This window comes from Microcebus murinus, chromosome 1 (genome assembly GCF_040939455.1).
Source record: "Microcebus murinus isolate Inina chromosome 1, M.murinus_Inina_mat1.0, whole genome shotgun sequence".
NCBI classification, from domain to species: Eukaryota; Metazoa; Chordata; class Mammalia; order Primates; family Cheirogaleidae; genus Microcebus; species Microcebus murinus.
Window position 1 is genome coordinate 118,145,595 of NC_134104.1, and position 12,755 is coordinate 118,158,349.

Sequence of the window (12,755 nt, forward strand, 5' to 3'; positions counted from 1 at the left end):
ACTCCCATGTTCATTGCAGCACTATTCAGAATAGCCAAGATATGGAATCAAACTAAGTGCCCATCAATGGATGAATGGATAAAGAAAACATCATTTATATACACAATGGAATATTATTCAGCCACTAAAAAGAATGACATCCTGTCATTTGCAGCAACATGGATGGAACTGGAGGTCATTATGTTAAGTGAAATAAGCCAGGCACAGAAAGACAAATATGGCATGTTCTCACTCATATGTGGGAGCTAAAAAAGTGGATCTCATGGAGGTAGAGAGTAGAACTGTGGTGCCCAGAGGCTGGGAAGGGATGGGGAAAGGAGAGACTGAAAAGACTTTAGTTAACGGGAGCAATATTTGATGGTACAGTAGGGAAATTATAGTTAACAATAATTTATTTTATATTTCAAAATAGCTAGAAAAGAAGAATTATAACGTTCCCATCACAAAGACAAATGTTTGCAGTGACGGATATCCCAATTACCCTGATTTGATCATTACACATTATATAAATGTATCAAAATACCACCTGTACCCCCCAAATATGTACAACTATGATACATCAATAAAGAAAGAAAAGAGAAGGAAGAAAAGAGAGAGAGTAGAATGGCAGTTGCCAGGGACTGGGGAGAGGGGAGAATGGGGAGTCAGTGCTTCATGGGCACAGAGTTTCAGTTGGGGAAGATGAAAAAGTCCTGGAGACGGATGGCAGGGATGGGGCAGAACAATGTGAATGTACTGTACACTTAAAAATGGTTAAGATGGTAAATTTTATGCCATATATATCTCCAACAATTTTTTAAAAAACCAAACCCCAAGGCTTTGGGGCTTCCTGATTCCTGAGGTGAGAAGTGGGGTAAGGAGAGGAACACAACCGAATGCAATGCAGGGCACGGTGGGGTCCCAGGTCGGAGACCGGAAGAGAGTGCTGGAGGACACGGGGCAGGTGCATGGGGAGGAGGAGGCGTTCCCAGAGTGGAAAGTGAGACAAGGGTCCTGAACCCTTGAGGGTAAGAACTTCAGAGCAGGCTTGCTCCTAAGCCCTGGCATTCCGCAGACCCTGGAGACCCTAGGCTGCTGGCCCCCGAGGCCAGCCACCTCCTGTCTCACAGGTTGTGGGCAATGTGGCCTCTTGAAAGAAACCAAGAAACAGGTTTGTAAGAAAGTGAGAAGCCTGTGAGAATCCTTAGTGTGGAAATCACAAAGGCGGCTCCTGAGCAAGCATACAGATCTCTGATGCAAGATTCAGATCACAGCCAGAGCACCTGCCCCTCTGGGGGAACTCCGGCGAGGTGTAAGAAGCGCAGGTGAGGTGTCTGTTGATCTCAACAATTCAGCCACACTCCCCAGGGACACAGGGATCAGCTGTGTTGTGGGAGAGGCTTTTCTCCTGGACAACCAGACTGACCGCGAGCTGAGTCAAAAGGGAGCTCAAACACTTGCTAGCCACGTGAAACTGCGTTGTGTTCTTCAGCTACAAAACGAAGGCAACAATGGCAGCCACCACAATGGTGTTTGCAAGGATTAAAAGAGAGCATATTCCATGTGCTTAGCATGAGCCTTCCACACAGGAACTGCCCAATAAACATCACTGTCATCATAATTATTATTCTCCTCTTTTTCCTCCTCATCATGCCTGCCATGTTTTTACTCCGAGTTTAGAAAAAGAGAAACGCAGAGTTCAGAGCACCTGGAGTTCAGCAGCGTGCAGGGCAAGTGAAGGCACCTCCATACTTAGCACCTTCCCCAAGATGGAATGGCCTCAGGAAGTAGCCCAGGGCAACAAGCCACCCCAGAAAGGTTCAGAGTCACACTCAAGCCTAAACACAACTAGCCTTTGATTAAAGTTTCCAAACTACGGATTCACACTCTTTTAAAGGCCATGCTAAATTAATATTTAGCTGTAACATTTTAAGCTTTCCTTTTCTTAATAGAAGACCTAATGGAGTAGAGAAGTGTGTTAATCTGGGAATCTGGTATCTCCTCCTGAGGAAGGCCTGGGTGGGCAATGCCCTAAATCCAGCCTGACTCAGTGGCAGGATTAGAGGCTTGGCAAATGCATGCTCCTAAAGTAATGCCATGCAGGGCCCAGGAGCTTAGGCACACGGGTTTTGCAAATTCATGCTTCTACGGCAATACTGTGGTCATATTTCCCCTCTCCCTGCTGCTACTGCTATATATGTTATCACAACATCTTTCTAAAAATCACCCTTGAGGAAAACTCTTTTCCCTTGAAAACTAAATTAATGTCTAAAGTTACTTTAAAAAAAGTTAGAGAAGTTACATGGCTATAGAGAGAAATAATTGTGACTGAGCTCCAACTATATACCAGGCATGGTATTACTCTATTACATGCATTATGCAATGTGTTTCAGAGTATTTTCTACGGAACATAGCCCAAAATGATGTACAAAAAATGGTCCCTTTGGGAAATCCTAAGGACAATATATCCTACCAATATACTATGCTTCTAATATGTTTATATATGAAAGGTCCTTCTAACTCCTGCAGTAAGGGAACTTGTTTACAATTATTTAACTTGGTATATCCCGAAGTGTGGTATATATTCCAATGGGTGATGGATAAAATGATTTTAGAAAGTGCATAAATGTAAGTTTTTAAATTTTAATAGTTATATACATTTATTTTAATGTGAGTTAGAACAAAAGGAAATAGGAACATGGATGTAAAGCAGCCCAGGTGGCCCAACGTGCAGTGGAGTGTGCGGCAGGCAGGCCTCGCTCGGATCCCAGCACTGGTGGCCGCAGCTCTCCAGAGTATGAGCTTCCTGAGCTAAACACACACGTTTTCCACGCGAGTGTCTTTGGGGAGCTGTGGTGTGGCTGGCTGCACGGGCCAGGAACTTGTTGGTGAGGGAGCTGCCAGGACCTGAGCCACCTGGACGTGGAGAGGTCACTGGCTCGGACTGGGAGGCTGCCTCGGTGGCCCAGGATCTGGGCTGTAGCCAGGAGGTGGTGGCTGAGCTGAGGGCAGCGTGCAACCTTGATAAATTGAAATGCTTTGAGGAAGGCCAGGATCCAAAAGTCATCCAGAGGATGCTGACCTGGTGACTTTGGGCACACATCACATGGAGATGGGCATCAAGAAGTTACCTCTCGCACCAGCTGCTGTGAAGCTTGGTGTAGAAACTCTATAGCTTCCTGTGCAGATGAAGAACCTGTCATCGGAAACTACAGACTGTTGAAAACAATTGGCAAGGGGAATTTTGCGAAAGTAAAATTAGCAAGACAAATCCTTACAGGCAGAGAGGTTGCAATAAAAATAATTGACAAAACTCAACTGAATCCAACAAGTCTACAAAGGTTCTTCAGAGAAGTCAGAGTAATGAAGAATTTAAACCACCCACATATAGCCAAGTTATGCGAAGTCACTGAAACTGGAAAAACACTCTACATGATCATGAAATATGCAAGTAGAGGTGAAAGGCCTTGACTATTTTGTTGAACATGGAAGAATGGAGGAAGAAGCGGCAAGAGCTAAATTTAGGCAGATCATGTCTGTGGTCCTGTACTGCTATTAAAAACAGATCGTTCACAGAGACTTCAAGGCTGAAAATCTATTATTAGATGCTAAAATGAACATCAAAATATCAGATTTTGGTTTAAGCAATGAATTTACTTTTGGCAGTAAACAGCAAACATTTTTTTGTGGCACTCCTCCATACTCAGCCTCCGAGCTCTTCCAGAGCAAGAAACAGGATGAGCCTGAGATGGATGTATGGAACCTGGGGGTAATACTGTATGTCCTTGTCACCAGCTCACTTCCCTTTGCTGGGCAACACCTGAAAAAACTAGAAGCAACCATATAGACAGGGAAATATACAATCCCTTTCTACATGTCTACAGACTGTATAAAACTTCTCAAACATTTCCTGGTGCTAAATCCAATGAAACGAGGCATTCTGCAGGAAATGAAGGTGGCTCATTGCAGGGTATGAAGAAGATGAACTTAAACCATTTGTGGAAGCAGAACTAGACATCTCAGACCAGATACATATGGATATTTTGGTGAGAATGGGATAGTCACAAGAAGGAATTCAAGAATCTCTTAGTAAAATGAAATATGATGAAGTTATAACCACATATTGTTGTTGGGGAGAAAATCTTCAGAACTGGATGCTAGTGATTCCAGTTCAAGCAGCAGTCTTTCACTTGCTACGGTTAGGTCGAGCAGTGATCTCAACAACAGCAGTGGCCATCTCCTCAACACGAAGTGCAGAGAAGTGTTTCTTCAAGCCAGAAGCAGAGACGTTACAGTGACCATGGGCGTCAATTGGAGGGCATTGCTGCTGGAGGAAGGGGAATTGCTCCAGCCAGTCCCATGCTCGGGAATTTCCCAGGGAAGAGAAGGACCTCAGTCTCAGCCTTCAGGACTTTCTGTTCCTGCCACTTTTATCCACACGCTGCCCTTCCAAAAAGTAACACAGCATCTGGAGGAATGACATGGCGAAATAGGTACGTTTGCAGTGAGAGAGCTACAGGTAATAGACACTCAGTGTTCAGAAGGGCAAAGAAAACAGCACTATTTCTGATCACAGAACTCCAGCTGGTTCGACACACAGTATTACCAGTGCAACCCCCCCAGGCTGAATCCACTTCCCCAGAGGCACTGTCAGTCATAGCACTTTGCACGGCCAGCCACAGGAGCTGCAAACTGCAATGCGTAACAGCTCTCCTGCCTCTCCCAGCCTTTCCCAGGAAGCCAAACTGTTGCCCCGGACTCAAAGCCAAGGCTCCACTAATCTTTTTAGTAAATTAACTTCAAAACTCAGAAGGAGGTAAGTGTCAGGTGATACTAGTTGTTTTGGAGTGAACACACAGAGCATAAGGAGAAATGTTTTTCCTGTTGTGTGAAGCCACTGCCCAGATATTCTTCATTCTGCCTTCACCTCATGTTTTCCTGGGCTATATATACCTAACTGCATACATTAAAACTGTTAAAATAGAAATTATAGGAAAAAAAGAAAATAACATAGCTAGCATATCCAATCTGTGACTGCACATGCATTGTTTAGAATTTATTTATTCATTTATCCATTCCACTTTTTTTTTTTTTAAGAGAGGATTTCATTCACTCTGTGGCCCAGGCTCACTGCAGCTTCAAACTGCTGGGCTCAAGTGATCTTCCCACCTCAGCCTCTTGAGTAGTCATTCTACAAATATTTACTGTGGGCCTACTATGTCCTAAGCAGTGTTCTAGTTGCTAGGGATATTACAGTAAGTAAAATAAAGTCACTGTTCTCATACAGTTACATTTTAGTGAGTATAGACAAAAAGTTAAACAAATGAATAAGGATATAATATGTTCAACAGTAAAAGGTAGAATAAAGAAAAAGAGAGTTGGATAACGGGATAGAAATGACAGGAGGTGGGAGTGGATACTAGTGTAGATGGTTTGGTCAGGGAAGACCTCTCAGATAAAGTGACATTTGAGCTGAGACTGAAATGAAGTGAGTATTTTTGCAGGAAGAAAGTTCTTGACAAAGAGAAGACAAAATGCCAAGTCCCTGAGGTTGGCATGTGCTTGGTACCTGGTGGAACTGTTTCAAGTCTTAGGGTTACAAACAAGGCCCTGAGGGATGGTGCTTTTTTAAAAATTGAGATATCATTCATATACCATAATATTCATAAGTGTATAATTAGGTAGTTTTTTTTTTTTTAGTATATTCACAGTTGTATTTTTTAAAAAGTGATGATTTGGTTCTGCCTCTGACCAAGATGGAGTAACAGGGACCAGATTTACCTTCTCACTTGAAACAACCAAAAAAACAGACAAAATATGTGAAACAGTGGTTTTCAAGACACCAGACAACAGGCAATGAAGGACACTGATCCTTGAGAAATGGGATACACAAGAGGTGAGGGTATCTAATCCCCAGCTGACTGCCTTGAGAGAATGTCCAGACTGCAGGGCAGGGAGAGGAAACCCAGGGACAAAGAAAGTCATTTTATAATTATCAAAGGGCCAGTCAAGAGGATATATCAGTCCTAAACATTTATGCTCTTAATAAGAGAATGTTAAAATACATGTAGCAAAAATCAACAGAACTGAAAGGAAAAATAGACAAATCCACAATTATACTCTGAAATTCAATAGCCCACTCTCAATAATTGACAGAAAAAGTAGGTGGAAAATCAATGAAGATACAGAAGATTTAGATAATACTGTCTACCAACTTCATCTAATTAACATTCATGGAACACTTCACCCATCAGCAGCAGAATACTTGTTCTCTTCACATGCACACAAAACATTTACCAAGATAGACCATATTCTGGGCAATAAAACAAGCCTTAATACATTTTTAAAAATTCAAATATAATAGTACACTGTATGTTTTCTGACACAATGGAATTAAAATACAGCTCAAGAACAGAAAGATCTCAGGAAAATTCCTAAATACTTGACAACTAAATAATATATGCTTCTAAATAACCTATGGGTCAAAGGAGAAATTAAAAGAGAAGTTAGAAAGTATTGTGAACTGAATAAAAATGAAAGCCCAACATATTAAAATTTGTGGGATGCAGCTAAAGGAGTAGTTAGGGGGAATTTATAGCACCAAATGAATATCTTAGAAAAGAAGAAATGTCTCAAATTAGGAAATGACATCAGTTTCCATTTTAAAATATTAAAACAAGAAGAGAAAATTAAATCCAAAGTAAGAAGACAAAAGGAAATAATAAAGAGTGAAAATCAATGGAACCAAATGAGAAAAATCAATGGACCCAAAAGCTAGTTCTTTGAGAAAGTCAATAATGTTGATATATCTCTAGCCAGCCTGATCAGGAAAAAAAGAGAAGGCACAGGCTGGGCAGAGTGGTTCATGCCCACAGTCCCAGTACTTTGAGAGGCTGAGGTAGAAGGATCGATCACTTGAGCCTGGGAGTTGAAGACCAGCCTAGACAATATAGTGAGACCCTGTCTCTATAAAAATATTAGCCGGGTGTGGTAGCATGCACCTGTAGTCCTAGCTACTGGGAAGGCTGAGGTGGGCAGATCACTGGAGCCCAACCTGAGCAACAGAGTGAGACCCTGTCTCTCTAAAAAAAAAAGAGAGAAGATATAAGCTATCAATATCAGGTATGAGAGAAGTAAGTGATATCACTACAGATTCTATAGATATTTAAAAAGATAATAATAGAATATTATAAACAACTTTGTGCCAATAAATTCCATAACTTTGATAAACTGGACAGATTTTTGAAAGACACAAGCTACCAAAGCTCACTGAAAATTTTTTTAAAAACCTGAATAGTCATTTATCTATTAAAGAAATTTAATTGGTAGTTAAAAACCTTCCCACAAAATTCCAAGTCCAAATGGCCTCATTGGTGAATTCTGCTAAACATTTAAGAAATAATACCAATTTAACTCAAAATTTTCCAGAAAATTAGGCTAGGGGATACTTTCCAACTCATTCTATAGGGCCAGTATTACTCTGATACCACCAAAATCAAATAAAGACATTATAAGAAAACTATAGACCAATGTCCCTCAAGAACAAAGATGTAAAAATTCTAAACAAACTTTTATCAAACCAAAGCCAACAATAATACAGTAAAGGATAATACTTCATAACCAAGTGTGGTTTATCCCAGGATTACGATGTCAGTTTAATATTAGAAAAAATTCCATGTAATTTACCATATTAGCAAACTAAAAGAGAAAAACTATTTGATTATCTCAGTGGACACACATACTCAAAAAAAGCATTTGAAAAATTCCAACATCCATTCCTGATAAAAATTCTCAGCAAACTAGGACTAGAAAAAACTTCTTTAACTTGATAGAGGGCATCTACAAAAAACCATACAGCTAACATCATACTTAATGCTGAAAGACTGAACGCTTCGCCCTTAAGATCAAGAACAAGACAAAGATGTTTGTTTTTATTACTTCTTTTCAACAGTGTACTAGAGGCTTTAATCAATTAAATAAGGCAAGAAAAAGAAATAAAATCTATCCAGATTGGAAAGAAATACAAATGTCTTTACTCACAGACATGGCTGTCTATGCAGAAAAATCTAGTGGAATCTACAAAAGAACCCCTAGAACTATTACGTGAGTTTAGCTAGGTTACAGGTTACAAGACTAATATACAAAAATCTATCATATTTATATATACTAGCAATGGACAATTGAAAATTGAAAGTAAAAACAAAAAAAGGGCTGGGCATGGTAGCTCACGCCTATAATCCTAACACTCTGGGAGGCCGAGGAGGGAAGATCGCTTGAGCTCTGGAGTTCAAGACCAGCCTGAGCAAGAGCAAGACCCCGTCTCTACTAAAAACAGAAAAAATTAGCCAGGCATGGCAGTGCATGCCTACAATCTCATCTATTTGGGAGGCTGAGGCAGAAGGATCCCTTGAGCCTAGGATGCAGTGAGCTACTACACTCTAGCTGGGGCCACAGAGTGAGACTCTGTCTCAAAGAAAAAAAAAAAAAAGAAAAGAAAAGAAATCATTTACAATAGCATCAGTACAGATGTAGGCATAAATCTGATAAAATACGTAAAAGCCTATATTTAAAGCCATCAAAAAAATTGATGAGAGAAACCTCATATTTAAAGCCATCAAAAAATGGATGAGAGAAACCTCTTAAAGACCTAAATAAATGGGAAGAGACAGTGTGTTGATAGGAAGGAAGCTTCAACATACGTTGTTGATATGTCAATTCTCCTCAAATTGATCTACAGATTCAATACAATCCCAATCAAAATCTAGAATTTTAGGTTTTAAAATTCATATAGAAATAGCCAGGACCTGGACTAGTCAAAACAACTTTGAAAAGGAACAAAGTTGGACAACCTGGTCTCAAGATTTATTATTACTAACACCAGTATGGTACAGTACTGGTGTTAAGAGAGACAAAGAGGTCAAAGAAACAGAATATATGGACAACTAATTTTCACCAAAGGTACAAAGGCAATTCAGTAGGGAAAACACAATTTTTTTCAACAAATAGTCTTAGAATAACTACATATTCATATATAGAAAAATGAACTTTGATTCATATACCATATACAAAATTAACTCAGGGTAAATCATAAGCCTAAATGTAAAAGCTAAAACCATTAAACTTTTAGAAGAAAACATAGGAAAAACCCTTTGTGACCCTGGGTTAGGCAAAGATTACTTAGACACAACATCAAAAGCACAATGCATAAAAGAACAAACTAACAAACTGGACTTCATCAAAATTAAAAACTCTGATCTTAGAAAGAAACTATTACCAGAATGAAAAACAAGCCATGGGCTGGGAGAAAATATCTGCAAATCACATATCTGATAGAGGATTTGTACACTAGTGGTTTTCAAAGCACCCCTCCTCACAGACATGCTATGATTAGTGGATCTTTGTGTAAGAGGGAGACTCAGGCAATACAAAGCAATTATCAGTAAGCATCCAGAGTAGTGGTTCTCTAACCTCAGCATCAACTAGAGGCTGTGTTAAGACACAGGTTGCTAGGTCCCACCCTCAATTTCTGAGTCAGTAGAGGCTGGTGCTGCTGCTGCTGTTGGCCTGCCTACCACACTTAGAACTCCGAATCTAGACTAATTTACACTAAAATAGAAATATAATGTCAGATGCAAGATTTTTCCCTCCAAAGGGCAATTGCCAAATAAACTATGTTCATTAAGAAATAATGTGTTTTTCCCTTTTTTATTGGCTACAGACATCCGTAACTGTTAATCAGAGAATTCTGATCAGCAAGAAATAACAAACATGACATCACTGAGTTGGCACGATTCTAGCCTCGCCTCTTTGTTGAATGCACACTTTGGTTTCCACAAAGCTTTTCAAGTCCTCTAAGCCTAAGGCCTTCCCTGTTCAGAATTCACCCTGGAAACTATGCGAGGCCTTAGACTAACCATCCCGGAACAGCAACATGAAGGGAACGATCTTGCCACACTGAGGCCTGTCCAATTTCCCTGACCCTCCCACCTCACGTCCCCACGTCCCCCTGATGCAGGGCTGCCACCCAAGTCTCACCGTCCAGGATAGCCCACTGATTGTCAATCTCTGTATGTTTCAGGTAGGAGTCCTCAATGGTGGGGTCGTAGTCAGGCACAAAGATCTTCTGGAAAAACTGGATGGTGAGGGCACTCTTGCCCACACCCCCATCCCCCACCACCACCAGCTTGTATGTGGGGAGGTTGTCACTGGGGACGGCGCTGGTTGCCATGTTTCTCGTAGATCAGACCTGGGGAGGCAAGACATGTGGAATGAGGCAGGGGCCTTTTTTCTTTTGTCACTTAGGGGAAAGTATTCATGCATTTTCCTCCCTTCTTATAAAGTAATAAATATTACTTTAAATATTATCAATTATAGAAAGGATTAAAATTGAAAAAAAATGATGCAAAAGAAAGTAAAAGTATGATCCCTGGTCCCCCCACCCAGGACAATCCCTGTTAAAATGAGTCATTCAACCAGCATTTATTAAACACCAACTATGTGCCAGGCCTGATCTTGGGGATTCAGTACCACCAGTCTTGTTTAACAAGAACAGCCAAAAGCTATGGCAAAGAAGCTTTTCAACCACTAAATTTCTGCCCAGGACTTGCACAGGTAAACATGAGGGTATTGGTCTGAGCAGGGATGGCATGAAGGTTCACCTTTCAAATAATCTCTTAGCAGTTGGGATGCTATGCCAAGAAGGATGTAAGGCCATGTAGAAGCTCACAGAGAAAGGGGGCCATGATAGTTTGGCACACCTGAGCCCAGGGACTCCATGGCCCCTTCCCACTGTCAGAATTCTGTTATCTTGCCTCCTTTCCTTCTGTCTCCTTGCCCTTTATCATGTACAAAGTCATGCATGCTGGACTCTTAGGGCATCTGGTTAATCCCATTTTAGCAGGGGAGGAGCAGGCAGAAGTTTTGTTTTGATGATGTTGAGTCTGGCTAAGGCAGTGGTTCTCAACAGGGGTGACTCTGCCGCCCAGGGATATTTGCAACGTCTGGAGATATTTCTGGTTGTCAGAACTGAGTGGGTGCTACTGACATCTAGTCAGCAGAGGCCAGGGACCCTACAATGCACAGCACAGTCAGTCCCCCCCAACAAAAAATTATCCATCCTAAAGTGTCAATAGCACCAAGATTGAGGAACCCTGAGCTAAGGTGACTAGGAGGCAGTTGGGAATGGGATGGACCAGGATTCTAAAGAATAACTGGGCCTTAACAGATAACAACTGACTATGAAGAGGTGAGAGCAGAGACGTGAAGAGTAACCTTTGGAAACAGTGTCACAAGGTGACAAGGACAAGAGGCAAGCAGGGAGCATGGAAGGAGCACTCAGAGAAACAGGAGGGAAACCAGGATCTGTCGCGAAAATAGAGGCCAGTAGTTCCAGAAGGAGATGGACAGTGCTAAATGTTAAGCACTAGTGGGGGGGGGCCTGGGAGTCACCTAAAGCACAACTTGGGGCTGTTGCCAGGAACCTAACCTACTGGCCAAGGACCCTGCTAAGGAGAAGCAATACTACTTCCTGGTAGGGCAGTCTTGGGTAGCGCAAAAACTGACCATGAACCGAGGGAGGGAAAGCTCGATCCTACTGCTGTGTAGAAGAAAAGATCCTTGTGCAAGTCGGGAGGGGGGAAGGCATGGTGTTTGTGTGACAGGGAAACCTACGGTCTCCTAGAGGGCAGGAGGCAGTGTGGCCGGGAGGACAAGGAACAGAGTGCCCTCCATGCTCGGCCAATACTCGGGAAGGCCACTGTCCTCTCGGAGCCATAGTTTTCTTATCTAACAAAGGTCCAGATTAGATGACGTTTATAGTTATTTTTAGTTCCAAAAGTCTTCAATTCTAGATTTTGACAGAAAGGGTTTTAGACACAGATGTGGGTTATGTGGCCACACCAATTTGCATGGGGCTATGGGCAAGAGTCATTGCAGAATCCTTTGCAATTGCTGAAGCCTGATGTTGACATTTAGGACTTCCCCGAAGTGTGGGGGAAGTACAAGCTTTATACACTACGATTAGAGTGTAAAGCTGCCTGGGCTGGGCTGAGAATACACTGGCATAAATATTTAAAGTTGAAAATGGACATACCTCCTCCTGCAGCTCTACCACATGTGAGAATTTATTCTAAGGAGATAATCAGAGAAGTGTACAAAGATATAAGAATGGGGACAAATGGAAATAACTTAAATGTTGGGGGAAAACAGTTAAAGAAAATGTTTATCTAGACATTAACAGAATATTATGCAGTAATAGAATAGAATAATAGAATATTATGCAGTCATTTAAAAGGATGATATTCACTAACCTAGAAAAAGTTTATATTATGTATAAACAAGCAAACAGACAAAAAAAACAGGCTGGCCAAGTATAGTGGCTCACGCCTGCAATCCCAGCTCTTTGGGAGGTCAAAGCAGGAGGATTGCTTGAGGCTAGGAGTTCCAAGATCAGTTTGGGCAAAAAGTGCGAAATCGTCTCCACAAAAAAAATACAAAAATTAGCTGAGTGTAGGGGCGCACATCTGTGATCCTAGCTACTCCAGTGGCTGAAGCAGGAGGATTGTTTGAGCCCTGGAGTTAGAGGTTTGCACCACTGCACTCCAGCCTGGGTGACAGATCAAGATACTGTTTCTAAAAAATAAAAATTAAAAACACAAAAAACCTCCAAAAAACCCAGGCTGCAAAACAGCCAGTAAAAACAATCACACTTACATGAAGGAACCCATTTAGGAATCCATATATCCAGGTATGGATTCCGGCACCAAGAGGTTTGGCAG

The 12,755-nt window shown here is 41.4% G+C and overlaps 1 protein-coding gene and 1 pseudogene across 4 annotated transcripts in view; one reads left to right on the forward strand and one right to left on the reverse strand.

Annotated features, from left to right (window-relative positions):
* The window catches only part of MRAS (muscle RAS oncogene homolog), a 57,307-nt gene that overhangs the window by 24,076 nt on the left and 20,476 nt on the right, over positions 1–12,755 (reverse strand). For all 4 annotated transcript variants that reach the window (XM_012749145.3, XM_012749143.3, XM_012749141.2 and 1 more), the window contains exon 2: positions 10,015–10,225. In XM_012749145.3, coding sequence (XP_012604599.1) covers positions 10,015–10,207 — 193 coding nt within the window. In that variant the 5' untranslated portion in view covers positions 10,208–10,225. The remainder of the gene's footprint in view (positions 1–10,014; positions 10,226–12,755) is intronic.
* On the forward strand, positions 3,061–9,957 carry LOC109730374 (MAP/microtubule affinity-regulating kinase 3 pseudogene; annotated as a pseudogene).